At 38.3% G+C, this 15695-nt stretch overlaps 1 protein-coding gene across 6 annotated transcripts in view; it reads right to left on the bottom strand.

The window, feature by feature from the left end:
• Positions 1-15695, bottom strand: part of znf185 (zinc finger protein 185 with LIM domain) — a 20961-nt gene extending 5266 nt beyond the window's left edge. For 2 of the 6 annotated variants that reach the window (XM_079891884.1, XM_079891885.1), the window contains exons 1-22: positions 15504-15596; positions 13754-13804; positions 13307-13436; positions 13114-13224; positions 11403-11435; positions 11255-11314; positions 11027-11074; positions 10838-10918; positions 10667-10747; positions 9619-9675; positions 9323-9385; positions 7703-9232; positions 7498-7557; positions 3537-3596; positions 3072-3155; positions 2718-2768; positions 2593-2628; positions 2454-2504; positions 1432-1491; positions 1146-1172; positions 362-430; positions 222-272 (exon numbers count right to left, since the gene is read on the bottom strand). In XM_079891884.1, the coding sequence (XP_079748010.1) occupies positions 222-272; positions 362-430; positions 1146-1172; positions 1432-1491; positions 2454-2504; positions 2593-2628; positions 2718-2768; positions 3072-3155; positions 3537-3596; positions 7498-7557; positions 7703-9232; positions 9323-9385; positions 9619-9675; positions 10667-10747; positions 10838-10918; positions 11027-11074; positions 11255-11314; positions 11403-11435; positions 13114-13224; positions 13307-13436; positions 13754-13763 (2753 nt within the window). In that variant the 5' untranslated portion in view covers positions 13764-13804; positions 15504-15596. Of the gene's footprint in view, positions 1-221; positions 273-361; positions 431-1145; positions 1173-1431; positions 1492-2453; positions 2505-2592; positions 2629-2717; positions 2769-3071; positions 3156-3536; positions 3597-7497; positions 7561-7702; positions 9233-9322; positions 9386-9618; positions 9676-10666; positions 10748-10837; positions 10919-11026; positions 11075-11254; positions 11315-11402; positions 11436-13113; positions 13225-13306; positions 13437-13753; positions 13805-15503 lie in introns of all 6 variants that reach the window. The other 4 variants (XM_079891887.1, XM_079891882.1, XM_079891883.1 and 1 more) reach the window with 4 other exon arrangements.

The raw sequence follows: 15695 nt of genomic DNA, 5'->3' as shown, positions 1-15695 counted from the left end.
CTAATTCTGATTCATTCGGATTTCAATCGGATATGCACACAAATCGGATTTCTTCACCCATGCATTTCATGGTCATTTTGATTCTGATTTTTTGAATATTTCTGTTACTTTTGTATCAAATGCAAGCCATTTTTTGGTACTGTGTTGAGTCTTAAATCTGGATCCTGAAGAAAACCAATTGAGAACCGAATTATTCTAATAAAATAATGCCTTCAGCTTACCTGTCATCAGGTAGTGCATTATTCACATATTCCTTAACAAAGACAAACCCCCTAGAAAACAGAGAGCAAAGGAGATCAGGCATTCAACAGGACAACAATAATCCGGTTAAACAATCGGCTTTCGTTGGAAGAACACTTACTTCCTGGACTCAGATTCGGGTAACTTCTCCGGGACCGAACTCGCCACTGTTTTGGAGCTGGTTTTGTTACTACAAGACAAAACAGTGAGTTTGTGAGTGATCTGGTCTCAGACAGCACGACACATGCACTCACACACACAACTGTGAAGCTTCTCCTGGACTTTTATGTAAATCATGTGTAATCACGCATAACTGTTTAGTTTGACTGCAAACATGCGATCTATGGTGAAGATAGGAGAGAAAGGCGGCATTTTTAAAGTGTGTGTCTCTGTCAAGGCATATTTCAGTGAGATCCTTGAAGAAACAATGAGTAAGCCAAGGCATAAAGCAGGGCTTTACTTATGTAGCTGTTATCCAAGTAAACCTGGCCTACATTTCTCCAGTGCTAAACAGGAAAAGCTAGTTTAACCCTTTTTAACTTCCAAGGAGGACATAAAAAAAAAAAAAATGAAAACTCCCCCCCTCAATGATTATTATTTTTATTGAAAAACATATAAATCCAAATCTTGAATCTTAAAGAATCTCAAAATGAATCATGTTTAATTCATTTATTATATCAACACACCCAGTTTATGTTGATAAGAAAGTTTGACGATAAAAAGCAATGATATAATTACATCAAAAGTATCAATTGCTGTGACAGCATGTGTAGTTTTCTTCAATTACCCATATGATTACTGGGATTTGCTTGCATTATTGTTTTGGGAAGTTAAATAGTGAGAGATAAAACAATGTTTTTATGAGTTATCAAAGACTTTGTATCATAAGAAGAGCCTCACTTTACCTGTCCATGACTGTGCTCCAGTCGCTCCTGTGAAGAAAGAGTGCAGTGTTATTCCCCGCGAGCGAGAGCACACATGTGAACGAGCGCTCGACAGTGTGTGTGTGTGTGTGAGTGTATCTGCCGCTCAGGTGCAGTGTTAGGGTTGGGTTTGCCTCTTCCACCTCCGGCACTTTAACCCATTATGTTATTGACTTTTCATAGCAAAGATCTCAATGCAAACAATATGAATCAACACAGACATGATTCTCAAGAAATGAGTTGTGCTAATAATAATTAAACGAATTACCTTTTAGTGTCAAATGGAACGACATCTTCATCCAAGGAAACCAAAACATCTTTTGGCAAACTATTAATACAATACAAAACATCTAGATTAATATTACTGGTTAATCAAATGCATAGTGTATAATGACATTCTGAACTTTAATATTATAAACAGGGCTTGACATTCACTTTTTTGCTCATCAGTCACTGTGGCTAGTGGTTTTCTAAAGTTACGAGCCACTCAGTTTTGACATCAATACCATGGGGCAAATCTGCCACATAGATATTTTTAATATTATCACATAATTTGTCAGCAGGAATATTAGGCTGCTGTCACTTTAAGACCTGACTCACTGATCCATTATACTGTTACACGTGTTTTCTTTCTCAACTGTTTACATTCATTTAAAACACTTAAAACTGACTGTGTTTACGTGAATACTCGCCAAGACCGGCATTTTGACATTATTTTGAGTGTATTTCACCGTTTAAGTGCAATAAACAGTGAAAAAGAGCTTAATTTAGTCCTGAGAGGCGGCTTTATGTGTGTGAACTTTGGGTTTGAGCACAAAAGCTGCAGGAATGAGTAAAATTATGTGCAAAATACACAATCTCACGCCGAAATTCAATCCCTGTAACAGCAACAATATTCATCCGGAGCAAATGAATGGAGTGAGTGAGGAGAGGCGGGTTTGTGTGTCACTCGCTGTCGGAGAGAGAGAGAGAAAGAGACGCTGGGATCCTGTATATTCTGTGGAAAATTAGCGTTTCAGATATTCCAGTATCGATATGTAACGAAAAATCTATATCTTTGACAACACTACATTACACTTAGTTTATTATTTCAGATCCTTTTTAAAAGACTACAATTGAAAAATGTATATATTATATATATAATTCAACCCAACAAAGTGGCTAGAAGGAGTGACTGCATTACACGCCACTGCTGAAATACACACGCGTTTGGCGGGTGTTAATGTCAAACCCTGTTTATAAATGAAATAAGATAAAATATAGTCCATGTGAATTGATTTAAACACTCACTTAGCAACCAAGTCTGTAGGATTCTGAAAATCATTGAGTGTATCTGTGGAACTGAACATTAAAATATACACTATTATGACAAACTGTATCATGGCACACATAATGATCATGAAGTTATTAAACTGATCTGCAGAATCACCTCGGGTCCAGTACAGGAGGACGGTACCATTGAGGACTGAGAGACACAAGCAGACAGAGAGAGAGACGTGAACACACAAGACTGATAAACACTGGGAATACACACGTTCACGTCAGATTCATTACCTCTTCGTGGGCTCACCCTCCGTCCGTAATGGATCGAACACATCAGCTGAGCTGAAACATAAACCATTTCACACAGATTTAATGCTGAGCTCAGGAACATATGCAGAGTGGATGTGTGATGTGTTGAAAAGGGTTAATTGTGCTGAGGCTGTAGTGTGTGATCAACGTATCATCTCTATAATAAAGCCAATAGATCATGAGAATCTGTGTATGTTTGGGTGGGTTTTATGGCAACTTCTGAGAGAGGGAATATGAAACTATTACACTTCAATGGTTCGGCGAGCTTCTTTTATACTGTTTTTGCACAATTCTTCAAAGTGATGAAGAAAAGGTGAAGATGAGCAGAAGAATCACCTGGTGGTTTTAGTACTGAAGGGAATGAGTTCATCAGCAAGCAGATCCAGACTGTGTTGAGTTTTCTCCGTCTGAGGAAGAGGACTAGAGGAGAAACATCCAGATCATTCAACTGATGTGTTCTATACAACTAGTTTGGAAGATTTTACCCATGTAAATAATGTGTTTGTGTTAATAATTACTGCATTATGCCATCTCAAGCATTATGAATACATGTCAATATACTATAAGTGATTTAGTAAGAGAATAGGGTTGACAGTTTTAGTTTCATTTAACATTGTGCTCAAGTGTCAAAGTCTATAGTAAAATTTAGCCTCAGCATTCGGTTCAACTCATTTTATACACATATTTCTATGAAGCATCCATTTTGCAGAATGACCATAACCTGTGCTTTGCATATTACACTCCTCGGGCTTGTAAAATATAATGTAAATAATAATCATAAATGCACACAGCCCCTCTCACCTGTTGTCCATGAGCAGATCCCGACTGAGCAGATCTATTCCTGGATCCACTTGGCCAGAACTGAAGGAACAAGAAACACAGGAATAATCAAGTCTCTGATAAAACTCTTGTGTCCTCTTGTGGTCTATTACAGAACAGCACGTTTTAAAATGCTCTTTAAAGCAGGGGTTCCCAAACTTTTTCATTCTGGGACCCACCTAGACAAGTATAATCAATCTCAAGACCCACTTGCACTGGTGCTACCAACTTTCTCAGTTGGTCGCACCAGCATGATTTGGTCGCACCTTTTTTTTTTTTTTTGCTACATGCCATGGGATTAATCAATGCATGCTGATGGTCTTAATCTGCATACCCTAGTTTTGCACTGATGGAATAAGACTGACAGTGACACAAGACCTCATGTTAGCAAAATATTTTAAACTTTTAACTCTTAAAAAAAAATTAAAAAACATGAATGTTCTTTAATGTTTGATTATAATGTTACCGTCTACACATAGGGATGGGAAATGATAAGATTTTATCAATAATAATGCCACTGACGATTCTGATTATCGATCCAATTCTTTAACGATTCTCTTATCGATTCTTGATAGCACTGTGTGGAAAAATGTAGTCATATGCTTTTCAAAAAAAACAAGGAGTTTTATTTATTTTAAAGCTTATGCTTGAGTAAGCAAACTGTACTTTTTATGTAATTTATGTAATAAATAGAACCTTATTGTAAAGTGTTACTGATTATACACCGATTCAGAGTTCACTGTTGGAAAGATCAGTTGTTTTATCCGTTCATTAAAATGAATCGGTTCAAAGGAGTCATTAGTTCGCGAATTGGACGTGTCGTGCGCGTTGTGTGATTATCCCAGCAGTTAGGACATGGACATCCAAGATTTGTGTCAACACAGAAAACATTTCATCACTGGATAGTTTTATTCGTTTAATTAAAGTGTTGTTTTATGTCAGCTGAATGTCGGGGACGCCTTTCAGAGAAGATAAGGCAACAACTTATTTAGCACAATTCACCCAGCGGTAATTAAGGGAAAAAAATCTCTGAATGATCCACATGAAACTTTGTCTTTCGACATTTTACCCCCGTGTCGATTTATTTTGATTAATATGTGCGAGGGAGAGAAAGCAAGACAGCGCTTAGTTTGGAGACGGTGAAGACTTGTTTACTCGCCTGGCTCAGAAGAGAGAGAGAGAGACCGCGCGCGCGACCGAGTCTCTCTCTGTTTGTTCTTTCAGTTAAACATGCACTGTGACTGTCACAAGCGCAGCAGTTCATCTACATTAGGCTACTCACCAATCAAATAAGACTTTGGCGGGACAAAAATTAACTTTGGCGGGCGCTAAAACTCACTTAAGAGTTGTTTGGTCATTAATCGGACTGGTTTTGTTTCACTCATCATAACGTAAATTTAGCTGCAGCTAAGTGCCTTTGTGCGACCCACATTTTCTCACTGTGTGACCCACAAGTGGGTCGCGACCCACAGTTTGAAAACCACTGCTTTAAAGTCATGCCAGCAGACCTATTGCTACATAATTATAACATGTCTGGCAAATATTTAGAGTAGGCCTAGTGAATTACAGGTTCAACCCTGTTACAGTAAAACATTTTGAAGTGATACCTGACACTAAAATTCTGCTAGAATCACTCCAAAACAAAATATTAACCCACCACAATTATCACTGAGTTGAGCTTATCAATGCTATGATAAAAAAAAAAAAAAAAAAACATGCGGGTTTTCCCGCGGAATTGGGCTTCTTTAAACTGCCGCGGGTTGATTTTTATAGGTGTGTAAACGGTAATAATGTGACATATCTCTAAAACGCTGCAGTAAAATTGTTTCATGTGAGGTGTGCATTTAGTATGGGACATCTCCTATAAGAACTTATAGGTATACTTGAGCGAAACGATCGAGGGCGCCGCCATCTTTAGAATATTGTCATTTAACTTCCGTTTTTGCGGTCGCTCTGTAATGTATATTTCTATGGCATTGCTGTCCAGGAGTAATTAGCTTTTGAAGTGGATTTACTTAATGTAAAGTTAACGAAAGTTATCATGAGGATTGTAATGTTTAAAGCAGATGTCTTAACAAATGTCAGTCGACCGGGAAGATTTTAAAACGAGCAGTTCATTCACGCAAGATCGCTGTGAAAATACAGACCGGAAGTCAAAAGACAACGAGCGCAGCGCTGAAAAGGGGCGGGGCTACATATTTTCTACTTGTTAATAATTAGGTCTTTATAGGTGTATTAAGCAGGGCCGGAGTGGGGCCACTTTTCAGCCCGGGAGTTTCAGGCCCAAGACCGGCCCACTTTTTCCATGGTGGAATTCCAAATTAGCACTTTTTCTAAATTGGATAAATGAAGCAACAGTTCAGCTCGTACTATTGTGTAGTTTGTATCAATACCATGGGTTAACAAATAATGTAGCCTAAAGGTTAAATAATAATTCACTTAGACTTTAAGCAATTGCGACTTTATTTCACACAATTCTGACTTTATATTTCACAATTCTGACTTTATAACACGCAATTGCGACTTTATATCACACAATTCTGACTCTATATCTTGCAGTTCTGACTATAGGCCGAAGCAATTGCGACTTTATTTCACGCAGTTCTGACTTTATAACACGCAATTCTGACTCTATATCTCGCAATTGCGACTTTATAACACGCAATTCTGACTTAATATCTCGCAATTCTGACTTTATAACATGCAATTGCGACTTTATTTCACGCAATTCTGACTTTATTTCACGCAATTCTGACTTTATATCTCGCAATTCTGAGAAATAAAGTCAGAATTGCGAGATGTAAACTCGCAATTGTGAGATAAAAAGTCGCAATTATCTTTTAAAATGTTTTATTCTGTGGCGGGAACAAAGCTCCTGGCCTCTTCCTCCCATCCATCCTCCCTGACGCGTACCGTTACGGTAGGGCCGGCCCAGCTATCGGTAGGCGCCGGCGGTGCCGCGGTAGCCTACCTGAGAAAACGTTTTGGAAAGACGGGCTATGGACCCAACCAACTCTATAGGAGGGGAGGGGAGAACTCCCTCACATGGTACAACCCATGCAGAGGCTGCGCGCTGCGGTGTCAGAATGCGGAACGTGTGTAGTGTGACATCATGTAAACGTGACATTATGTAAACGTGACATTGAAATGTGAAAAAAAAAAAAAATTAATTCCTCGACCGGCCCAAAAGTGAAGCGGCCCACCGGGAATTCTTCCGATTCTCCCGATTACCCACTCCGGGCCTGGTATTAAGTGTAATAATGTGACATATCTCCAAAACGCGCCATTGGCCACTCGTTTTTTTTTTTTTCGCTAAATAATACATTATATTTCGGATTGTTTTTTGCCAAACCCTATCACACGTCTTCAGAACACTTGAAATATTAAGCATGGGATCGTTTTATATACAGTAAAAGAGGGTCACCGTATATGAACACGCACAAGCAGGGCATTTTATAAATAAATAAACTCTCCTTTCGTGTTTGAAAAAAGAAAGAAGGTCATATGGCTTCAGAGTAAACAATGACTGAACTTTCATTTTAGGCCTTTCCTTTACAAAAGAAATGGAAAACCATATAAAGCATAACAACGAACCTATTGTTGGTAGTATAGCTGTACAAACTAAAGCACTAGCCTATTTTCTCTGAATATGTTTGTGCATGAAACTAAATACACATTTCCACAATTATAACTAATGCTGCTTATGGACAGTGTATCCATATTCATATCTCTAAGAGTGAGTGTGTGGATCTGACTGCATTTTACTATCACACTGCAATAAATGGACATGACAGTGGGGTCAGAGGTCAGCAACAATATCAGCGCACTCACTCATTAATACTGTATGATGTATGAAAGCCCTTTACACATGAATGACACTGAGATTAATGAACGTAATCTTTGTATGACGGGGATGATATATATTAATGGGATGATCTTGTACCTGGCCGGCTCTGTGCTGAAGGATATCAGCGTGTCGGACAGCTCGATCAGGCTCTTAGCACTGCTAGGGATTCAAGAAACATCAGGAAAATGCATCAACAGGATGTAGTGCTGGATGAGTTTATCTATAGACACATAGGCTTATATATTTACATTAGATATGCAATGATTTAAATTCAGTTAATATGAATATTTATAGAGCAAACCTGTTCTCTGGAACCGGCTCCGGCTTGGATTCAGATGCTGGTTTTGTTTGCGTCACTGGTTTAGGTTCTGATGTGGGTTTAGGATCAGTTGCTGTGTTAGTTTGTGTCGTTGGTTTAGTTTCAGCTGCTGGTTTTGGTTCAGGTGCTGTTATAGTTATAGTTGGAGGTTTAGATTCGGTTGCTGTTGTAGGTTTAGTTTCAACTGGTTTAGGATCAGTTACTGTTGTACTTTGTGTGGTAGGTTTAGTTTCAGCCACTGGTTTAGTTTCAACTGGTTTAGTCTCAGTTACTGTCTTAGTTTGTGTTGTTGGTTTAGTTTCAGCAACTGGTTTAGTTTCAACTGGTTTAGTCTCAGTTACTGTCTTAGTTTGTGTTGTTGGTTTAGTTTCAGCCACTGGTTTAGTTTCAACTGGTTTAGTCTCAGTTACTGTCTTAGTTTGTGTTGTTGGTTTAGTTTCAGCCACTGGTTTAGTTTCAACTGGTTTAGTCTCAGTTACTGTCTTAGTTTGTGTTGTTGGTTTAGTTTCAGCCACTGGTTTAGTTTCAACTGGTTTAGTCTCAGTTACTGTCTTAGTTTGTGTTGTTGGTTTAGTTTCAGCCACTGGTTTAGGTTCAGCTGGTTTAGTCTCAGTTACTGTCTTAGTTTGTGTTGTTGGTTTAGTTTCAGCAACTGGTTTAGTTTCAACTGGTTTAGTCTCAGTTACTGTCTTAGTTTGTGTTGTTGGTTTAGTTTCAGCCACTGGTTTAGGTTCAGCTGCTGGTTTAAGTTCAGATGTGGGTTTAGTCTCAGTTACTGTTGTACTTTGTGTTGTTGGTTTACTTTCAGCCACTGGTTTAGGTTCAGATGCTGTTGTAGGTTTAGTTTCAACTGGTTTAGGATCAGTTACTGTTGTACTTTGTGTGGTAGGTTTAGTTTCAGCCACTGTCTTAGTCTCAGTTACTGTCTTAGTTTGTGTTGCTGGTTTAGTTTCAGCAACTGGTTTAGGTTCAGTTACTGTTGTACTTTGTGTTGTTGGTTTAGTTTCAGCAACTGGTTTAGGTTCAGTTACTGTTGTACTTTGTGTTGTTGGTTTAGTTTCAGCCACTGGTTTAGGTTCAGATGATGTTGTAAGTTGTGTGGTAGGTTTAGTTTCAGCCACTGGTTTAGTTTCAACTGGTTTAGTCTCAGTTACTGTCTTAGTTTGTGTTGTTGGTTTACTTTCAGTCACTGGTTTAGGATCAGTTACTGTTGTAAGTTGTGTTGTTGGTTTAGTTTCAGCAACTGGTTTAGGTTCAGTTGTGGGTTTAGTCTCAGTTACTGTTGTAGTTTGTGCTGAAGGTTTAGTTTCAACTGGTTTAGGATCAGTTACTGCCTTAGTTTGTGTTGTTGGTTTAGTTTCAGCAACTGGTTTAGTTTCAACTGGTTTAGGATCAGCTACTGTCTTAGTTTGTGTTGTTGGTTTAGTTTCAGCAACTGGTTTAGTTTCAGGTGCGGCTGGCTTGACCTCCTTCACCACTGGTGCAGTGGGTTGTCCAATGCTCGATTTAACACTGTAAATACAGTAAAATTGCAATTGAGACCGTGTAAAACAAGAAATAAGAGCCTGCAGTTGTATAACTGACAGATGATGAGTAGTTTACCTTTGCTGAGGCACAGACTGCACAGATGCTGTAGTGTCATCATCCTCACCACTGATAACTACCCTACAATCACGTCAATCATATGCACAAGGAATGAGGATAAGGGTAAACGTAATAGAATACAGGGGTTATACAGTGGGACACTTGAACTCATTGCTCATTTTTATTAATGGAAACATATACACATAATGATTCAGCTTAATTTCTGCCATATCATCAGCTGTGCCATTTCACCTCTTTCAACCCTATTTCATTTAGTCAGTTTGTCCTGTTTAACTCAGAAATTTCCCACATACCTTTTGGCAACAAAGGATGTGCTCGTCTCATCAGAGTTGTCTGGTTTCTCCAAAGATCTGGAAATATTAGATGTGAACATTGTGCAGTGAGGGATGGGATGTGCATTCATCCTAACATTTTCACCAATTACTAGTGGTAGTGGAGCGGCTAAGTGCTTATGTTTGGCAGAATCGTTCTGTTTATGATACAAGCGTGAAAATTGGCATGAGCAGTCTCCATGGGTCACTTGACAAGAAAATTGTCCGAGCCACTTGAAATTTCAAGATGGCGGCCATTTTTCAAGATGGCCGACACCTTAGTGGAGCAGTTAAGTGATATAGTGGTTTATTTGGTGATACAAGCATGAAAATTGGCATGAGCAGTCTCAGATGGTCACTAGACAATAAGCCACCTACAGCTACTTGAAATTTCAAGATGGCGGCCATTTTTCAAGATGGCCACCACCTTAGTGGAGCAATTAGGCTTAAGAAATCATTTAGTTGGTGATACAAGCATGAAAATTGCCATGAGCCTAATTGCTCCACTAAGGTGGTGGCCATCTTGAAAAATGGTTGCCATCTTGAAATTTCAAGTAGCTGTGGGTGGCTTATTGTCTAGTGACCATCAGAGACTGTTGATGCCAATTTTCATGCTTGTATCACCAAATAAACCACTATATCACTTAACTGCTCCACTAAGGTGTCGGCCATATTGAAAAATGAAAAATCTTGAAATTTCAAGTGGCTCGGACAATTTTCTTGTCAAGTGACCCATGGAGACTGCTCATGCCAATTTTCACGCTTGTATCATAAACTGAACGATTATATCACTTAGCCGCTCCACTATGGTATCTACTATCCAGAGTGGCGATACACTCTCAAGATACAACAGCTGTTATTAGAGAGATACACATATTTACTTTATTTAGCCCTAAAGGGAACATATTATCACCTAGAGTGCAGGACACAACCAAAAATTATGGCATTACCCTGGTACATTTCCCCAAAAAACATTTCATCTCTGTATTTCAGCGATTTCAGAAGACATATTTTTTAACAAGGCACTTACCCATATTTCTTTGCAGCAGATGTTACGTACGAACGGCGATTTGATGCCGAACTTCTCAGCACACCGATGGCAGCCTCTTTCCTACACACACACACACACACACACAACAGAAAGGTTATTTTATGAAGAAGTCATCTTGGATTAATCAGCTTGTAGTGTGTGGACTCTCACCGCTTTTCCATTTCTTCTGGATCCAGAGCTGGTTCAAAGAGCGCTGTCTTTTCATTGCTGGGCCGGATCGTGTGAGGGGCTCTGGGAAATTAATATTTATGGAAATAAATCTTATTAAGGTGTTCTAAAAATGAGCTTGAATGTTTTTTGTGCGTGACCCATACGCTTGAGTGTTTTCGGCTCACTTACATTTTCTTGTAACTATCAGATGGCTTTTTGGTGAAGCTATTTACTCCGCTAAGGGAGGAGAAACAAACAGCATACTATTAAAATTCATGTACTGACATCCACATCTTATATTAGCAATGCAGTTTATTTGCAAACAAACTACATCTATATGAATGTAATGATGAATATGATGTTCTGAAGTCAATAGAAACTAGTATGGTTTCTGACATGAAAAGCGAATGCTCTTACGCATATCCGTTGGTGGAGGGAGTTGATGTTGGCTTGGTATCGGTTTTTCTGAAAACGCCTCTGCAAAAGTAAATCATCACACATGAGGGAAAGCGATACACAAGCAGTGTTAACCAAACTCACTCGATAGACTGAATATTCTCATTACCTGATTATGTATCCAGATGTAGGTGTTTTTGTTCTGTGAAATTGAAAATTGAAAAATAAATATTGACATTTTTAACATGTAAACAGACAAATTTTAGGGTTTACAGAACATCTTTACATCACAGATTTATTGACCCTATCCTCGCATTTTCTACAAGCCATATCTCCTAGTATCAGGTATCCACTACTTAAAAAGCACATAACCTTACACTAATAGGGCATTTCAGACACTTTTTTTCACTTTCTGTCCTCTTTCTTCTCATAGAAAAACCAGCTAGACAATTATCAACCAGGCTTCAAAAGCAGATATTCAATAGAAACCTCGCTATCTGTCAACAAAGCCCTGTGGTTAGCAAGAGCTTCCTCTCAATCATTCATCCTCATTCTGCTGTGGCAAGATAGCCTTGGACACAGTAATTCACCAGGGGCCTCATTTATAACCGCTGCGTCACACAAAACAGGCCCTGACAGAGGCGTACGCCACTTCCCACGCATAAGTTGTGGTTTATAAAAACTAACTTGATGGGAAAATTCGTGCACATGCACACAAACTCTGCGCCATGCGTACGAACATTTGAGACGGAGCCGTTTGGCGACACCGATGGTGACAACAGATGAAGGAAAACCACTTTTAACATTCATTATGAGTCCTAATCATAAATATAGTGCATGTTCACAATAAGAGTTTAAATAAATAAAATAATGATTTAAACTCTGTTTTACATCTGATATACACATTTATATGCCATTCTCATTAATGGGGTTAAGCACTTAAATTACGTGAAATCATTACCGAGAAGTTACAACATTTTTTATTTTCTAATAAATAGAAATATTTGTAGTGGATTTTGAACACTTTTTCTGTGGCATGCTGTGTTTTAATGTTTGCTTAGCGCATGATAATATCGGAAATAATGGTCTGAGAAAATATTGTCGCGCTCAATAATGCACAATAAAGCCCATCTGTTTCCATTAAAAATATAAAGCAATTAAAAATACTATTTGGCCAGTGGAAAAGATTGAGAAAAAATTTCTCTGAAATGTATTTTATACTATTTGATTTATTTATTCAAAAACAAGGCAAGGATAGGCTACTAAATGATTTTTAGCAATGTGACGCACATCCGTATCTCTTATTTTCCTATAATGTCTTGTACCAGTAAACGTGGTATCACGTGGATGAATATACATGTATGAATATATGCAAATGATATGCAGATGAGGATATGCATAGTAAAACTAGGCATTGTAAGCTCATATATGGTTATTTCAGGGTGGAGACGCATGTGCGCACAATCTTCTGCTGACTGGGATTTATAAAGGGAATTTTACGCAAGTTCTGGCATTTTTTGACGTACGCCATTTTTTGTCTTTCGGGCGCACATACACTTTTAGTAAGTGTTTCCTACGCACAGTTTATAAATGAGACCCCAGATCCTTCTGTCCACCTTATTGTTCAGAGAACTGCAATCTGCTGGTTTGAGTATTACTTCACAAATCCATTCTTCATGGCATCTTGGTGTTAACTAACTTCTGGAGTACCTCAGGGTTCGGTTATCTGCCCCTTCCACTTCTTGAAATACACAATATCGATGTGACCTATCATCTAAACACATCGATTTTCACACTCATACTGGCAATTTCCACATTGGCTCTGGCCTGCTAATTGAATACATGTAAATGTAGAGCTCATGGAGACTAACAGCACATACTTCTCTGTGTCGGATCCGGGCTGGGGTGCTGCATTAACCGTGGGTGAAGATTCAGAAACAGGTGTTTCTTCAAACACACCATTTGAGCGGGTTGCTCGCACCTCAGCGACCCTAAAAGGGAGAACGTGTTAGAAATATTGCACTGTGAACTTTTAACTTAGGGTAGTTTTTCAAGCTTTGTTTCTTTTTTCACCATGGTTTCTCCTTCTTCTCCTCCTCCTCTCTCTCAAGCTTTGCTTGCTGTTGTCTCTGAATCCAGCTGGCGTCTCCTTTCAGAGCGGTGCGGACCTTTGTGGTCCGTAAAACCGACTGTCTGTCCCCCTCTGAAATCAACAGAAACATAAAGACATCTTTTGAGATCGTATTTAGTTTTTCAGGGGCCATTGCTTCAGGGGTAATACACGCAGTTGTTTGAGTATTTAAAAAAAAGAAGTATGGCTGAAAGTTGAGTGTGTTAAGCAATGTGTGACATGTGGCACGACAGGATTTGATGCTGTGACGCAGGACATAATTGTTTTGGTTGTAAGAGTGGAATGCCATGATTAATAGCTGCAGTTTATGAACAAACGCTGACAGTTTGACCCGTGTGAAACTCAATAAGATAAGACAGTGGATCGAAACACTGGACACTGTAACGTACCTTTAGACATTGTTACTGTCAATCAAGTGAAAGATCTTCCTGAGAAGACACCTGGACATTAGAAAGACATAAAAAAATATATTATTCATTGTCTTTAATTTTTCATTTTCATGTGGTAAAACTTGCTTTGGAATGCATTGACAATATGATATGCATTGAGATTGATATATAAAGATATAAGAATTTTAAACGAATTTGTAATAAATTACAATATAAAAGATTTTAAATTGTCAAAGCTGACCCCAGACTTTTGAATGGTGGTCTATGTATATTAACCCATTTAATCCCACTGGTAACTTCCATTTTTCTATAATTTATGTCATTTTGTCATCATTTTATTTGATTAGTTGTGCCGTACTGCTGCATAGAAATGCTATTTTGTCCTATTTGAAAGTGAGCCTTCTTTGTTAATGGAATAAAATCCTCATTTCAACAATTTAACCCAGTCTTTGAACTAATTGCTGGAGGTTTGTGAGTTTGTAAATGCATTAACACCATAGACCTTGACTCTCTTCGTTCTACTACCGGTCAAATTTGTAACCAGACAGAAAAAAAAAAAAAAAAAAAAAAAAATCATGGAATTTTCAATTATTTTTTTACATAATTGTTTAATATCCTTACAAATACCATACAAATTCATATATGTAATCTCTGGGAAACATTTGGAATTAAATGGGTTAATATGAATTATTATTATTGCTGGAAGCACTGCATATTTTGTAAATAATGTAGGCACACTATTTATTAAATAAAGGCGTATTGTTGGCAACTTAGGCAACCACCTACACAAAAAGAAATACTCATTGTGGGAGTGTCTCACAACTTTCCTTCAAGAAATTCCCACGAACTGAAAAATTCATTCAGGTAATTCTCCAAGAAACTGACAGATTCACAGAAAACAGGGAAGCTGAGGAGCCGTGTTAATGGCAGTCTCAAAGAGTTTCAGTTACATAAACCAGATTACTGAAATAATTCATTCCTTACTACATCATGAATATCTCAGTTTATTTAACAGATTTATTTTGAACCTAGGAAATATATCTAGAGATCTGTAACACTGAACCATTATGCAAAATTCCTGAGTTTCTTTTCTAAACCATGTAGAAGAGCCTGTCCATCCAGACAAAACACACACACACACACACACACACACACACACACACACACACACACACACACAGTCTCTCTCTCTCTGTAAACCATGATCTCCGACCATCTGATCATATTTACATAACACTTCCCTTACGTTATATCCTGAACATTAACTCACCTAATCTGATGACACCATTCATTAATAATAGTATTATTATTATTAGCAGGATTTTTTGTAAAACTGACTTAAAAAATCAACCACCCTTAGTGTCCATAATTGTTTGTTTGGTTGCCAAATGAATATCCCAGTGTGTACATAAAGCCCAACAATCCTCCTGCACCACGGTGACACAACATGACCTTCATGAGTCAACAGAGCTTGAGCAAGAGGAAACATGTCTGAATAGTGATCGTGACAGTGACAGTGTGAAAGACAAATCAACGATATATGAGGGCAAAAACACTTTCACTGCACCGCACATCACAGTACAGATGACACCAGCAGATATTATATATATATATATATATAAGAAACTGAAATAAAAATGTCACCTCAAGCTTGCAATACTTCAGATCAGTCAAAGATTTGCCAACACCAAATAGCCACATTAGAAATAAACAGTTTGTGGATCTTAATGAACATGAAAAGAGGACTTACCTGATGAATATGAGTTACGCTGCAGTCGAAGGCAGATGCACTGGTGATTTCAGCTGACTGATTGAGAGCTCACACACACACACACACACACACACACACATTGAGGGAGGTGTTGCAGGTATGGGCGTAGGCACAGACCTGCCCAGCCAGTCGGGTAGGCCAACCAAACCTATAGGTGTGTACCTGCATGTG

This window comes from Squalius cephalus, assembly GCF_949319135.1.
Source record: "Squalius cephalus genome assembly, chromosome: 14".
Taxonomy (NCBI): domain Eukaryota; kingdom Metazoa; phylum Chordata; class Actinopteri; order Cypriniformes; family Leuciscidae; genus Squalius; species Squalius cephalus.
Note: the sequence above shows the minus strand (reverse complement) of the source record. Positions and strands in the feature narration are given on the sequence as shown.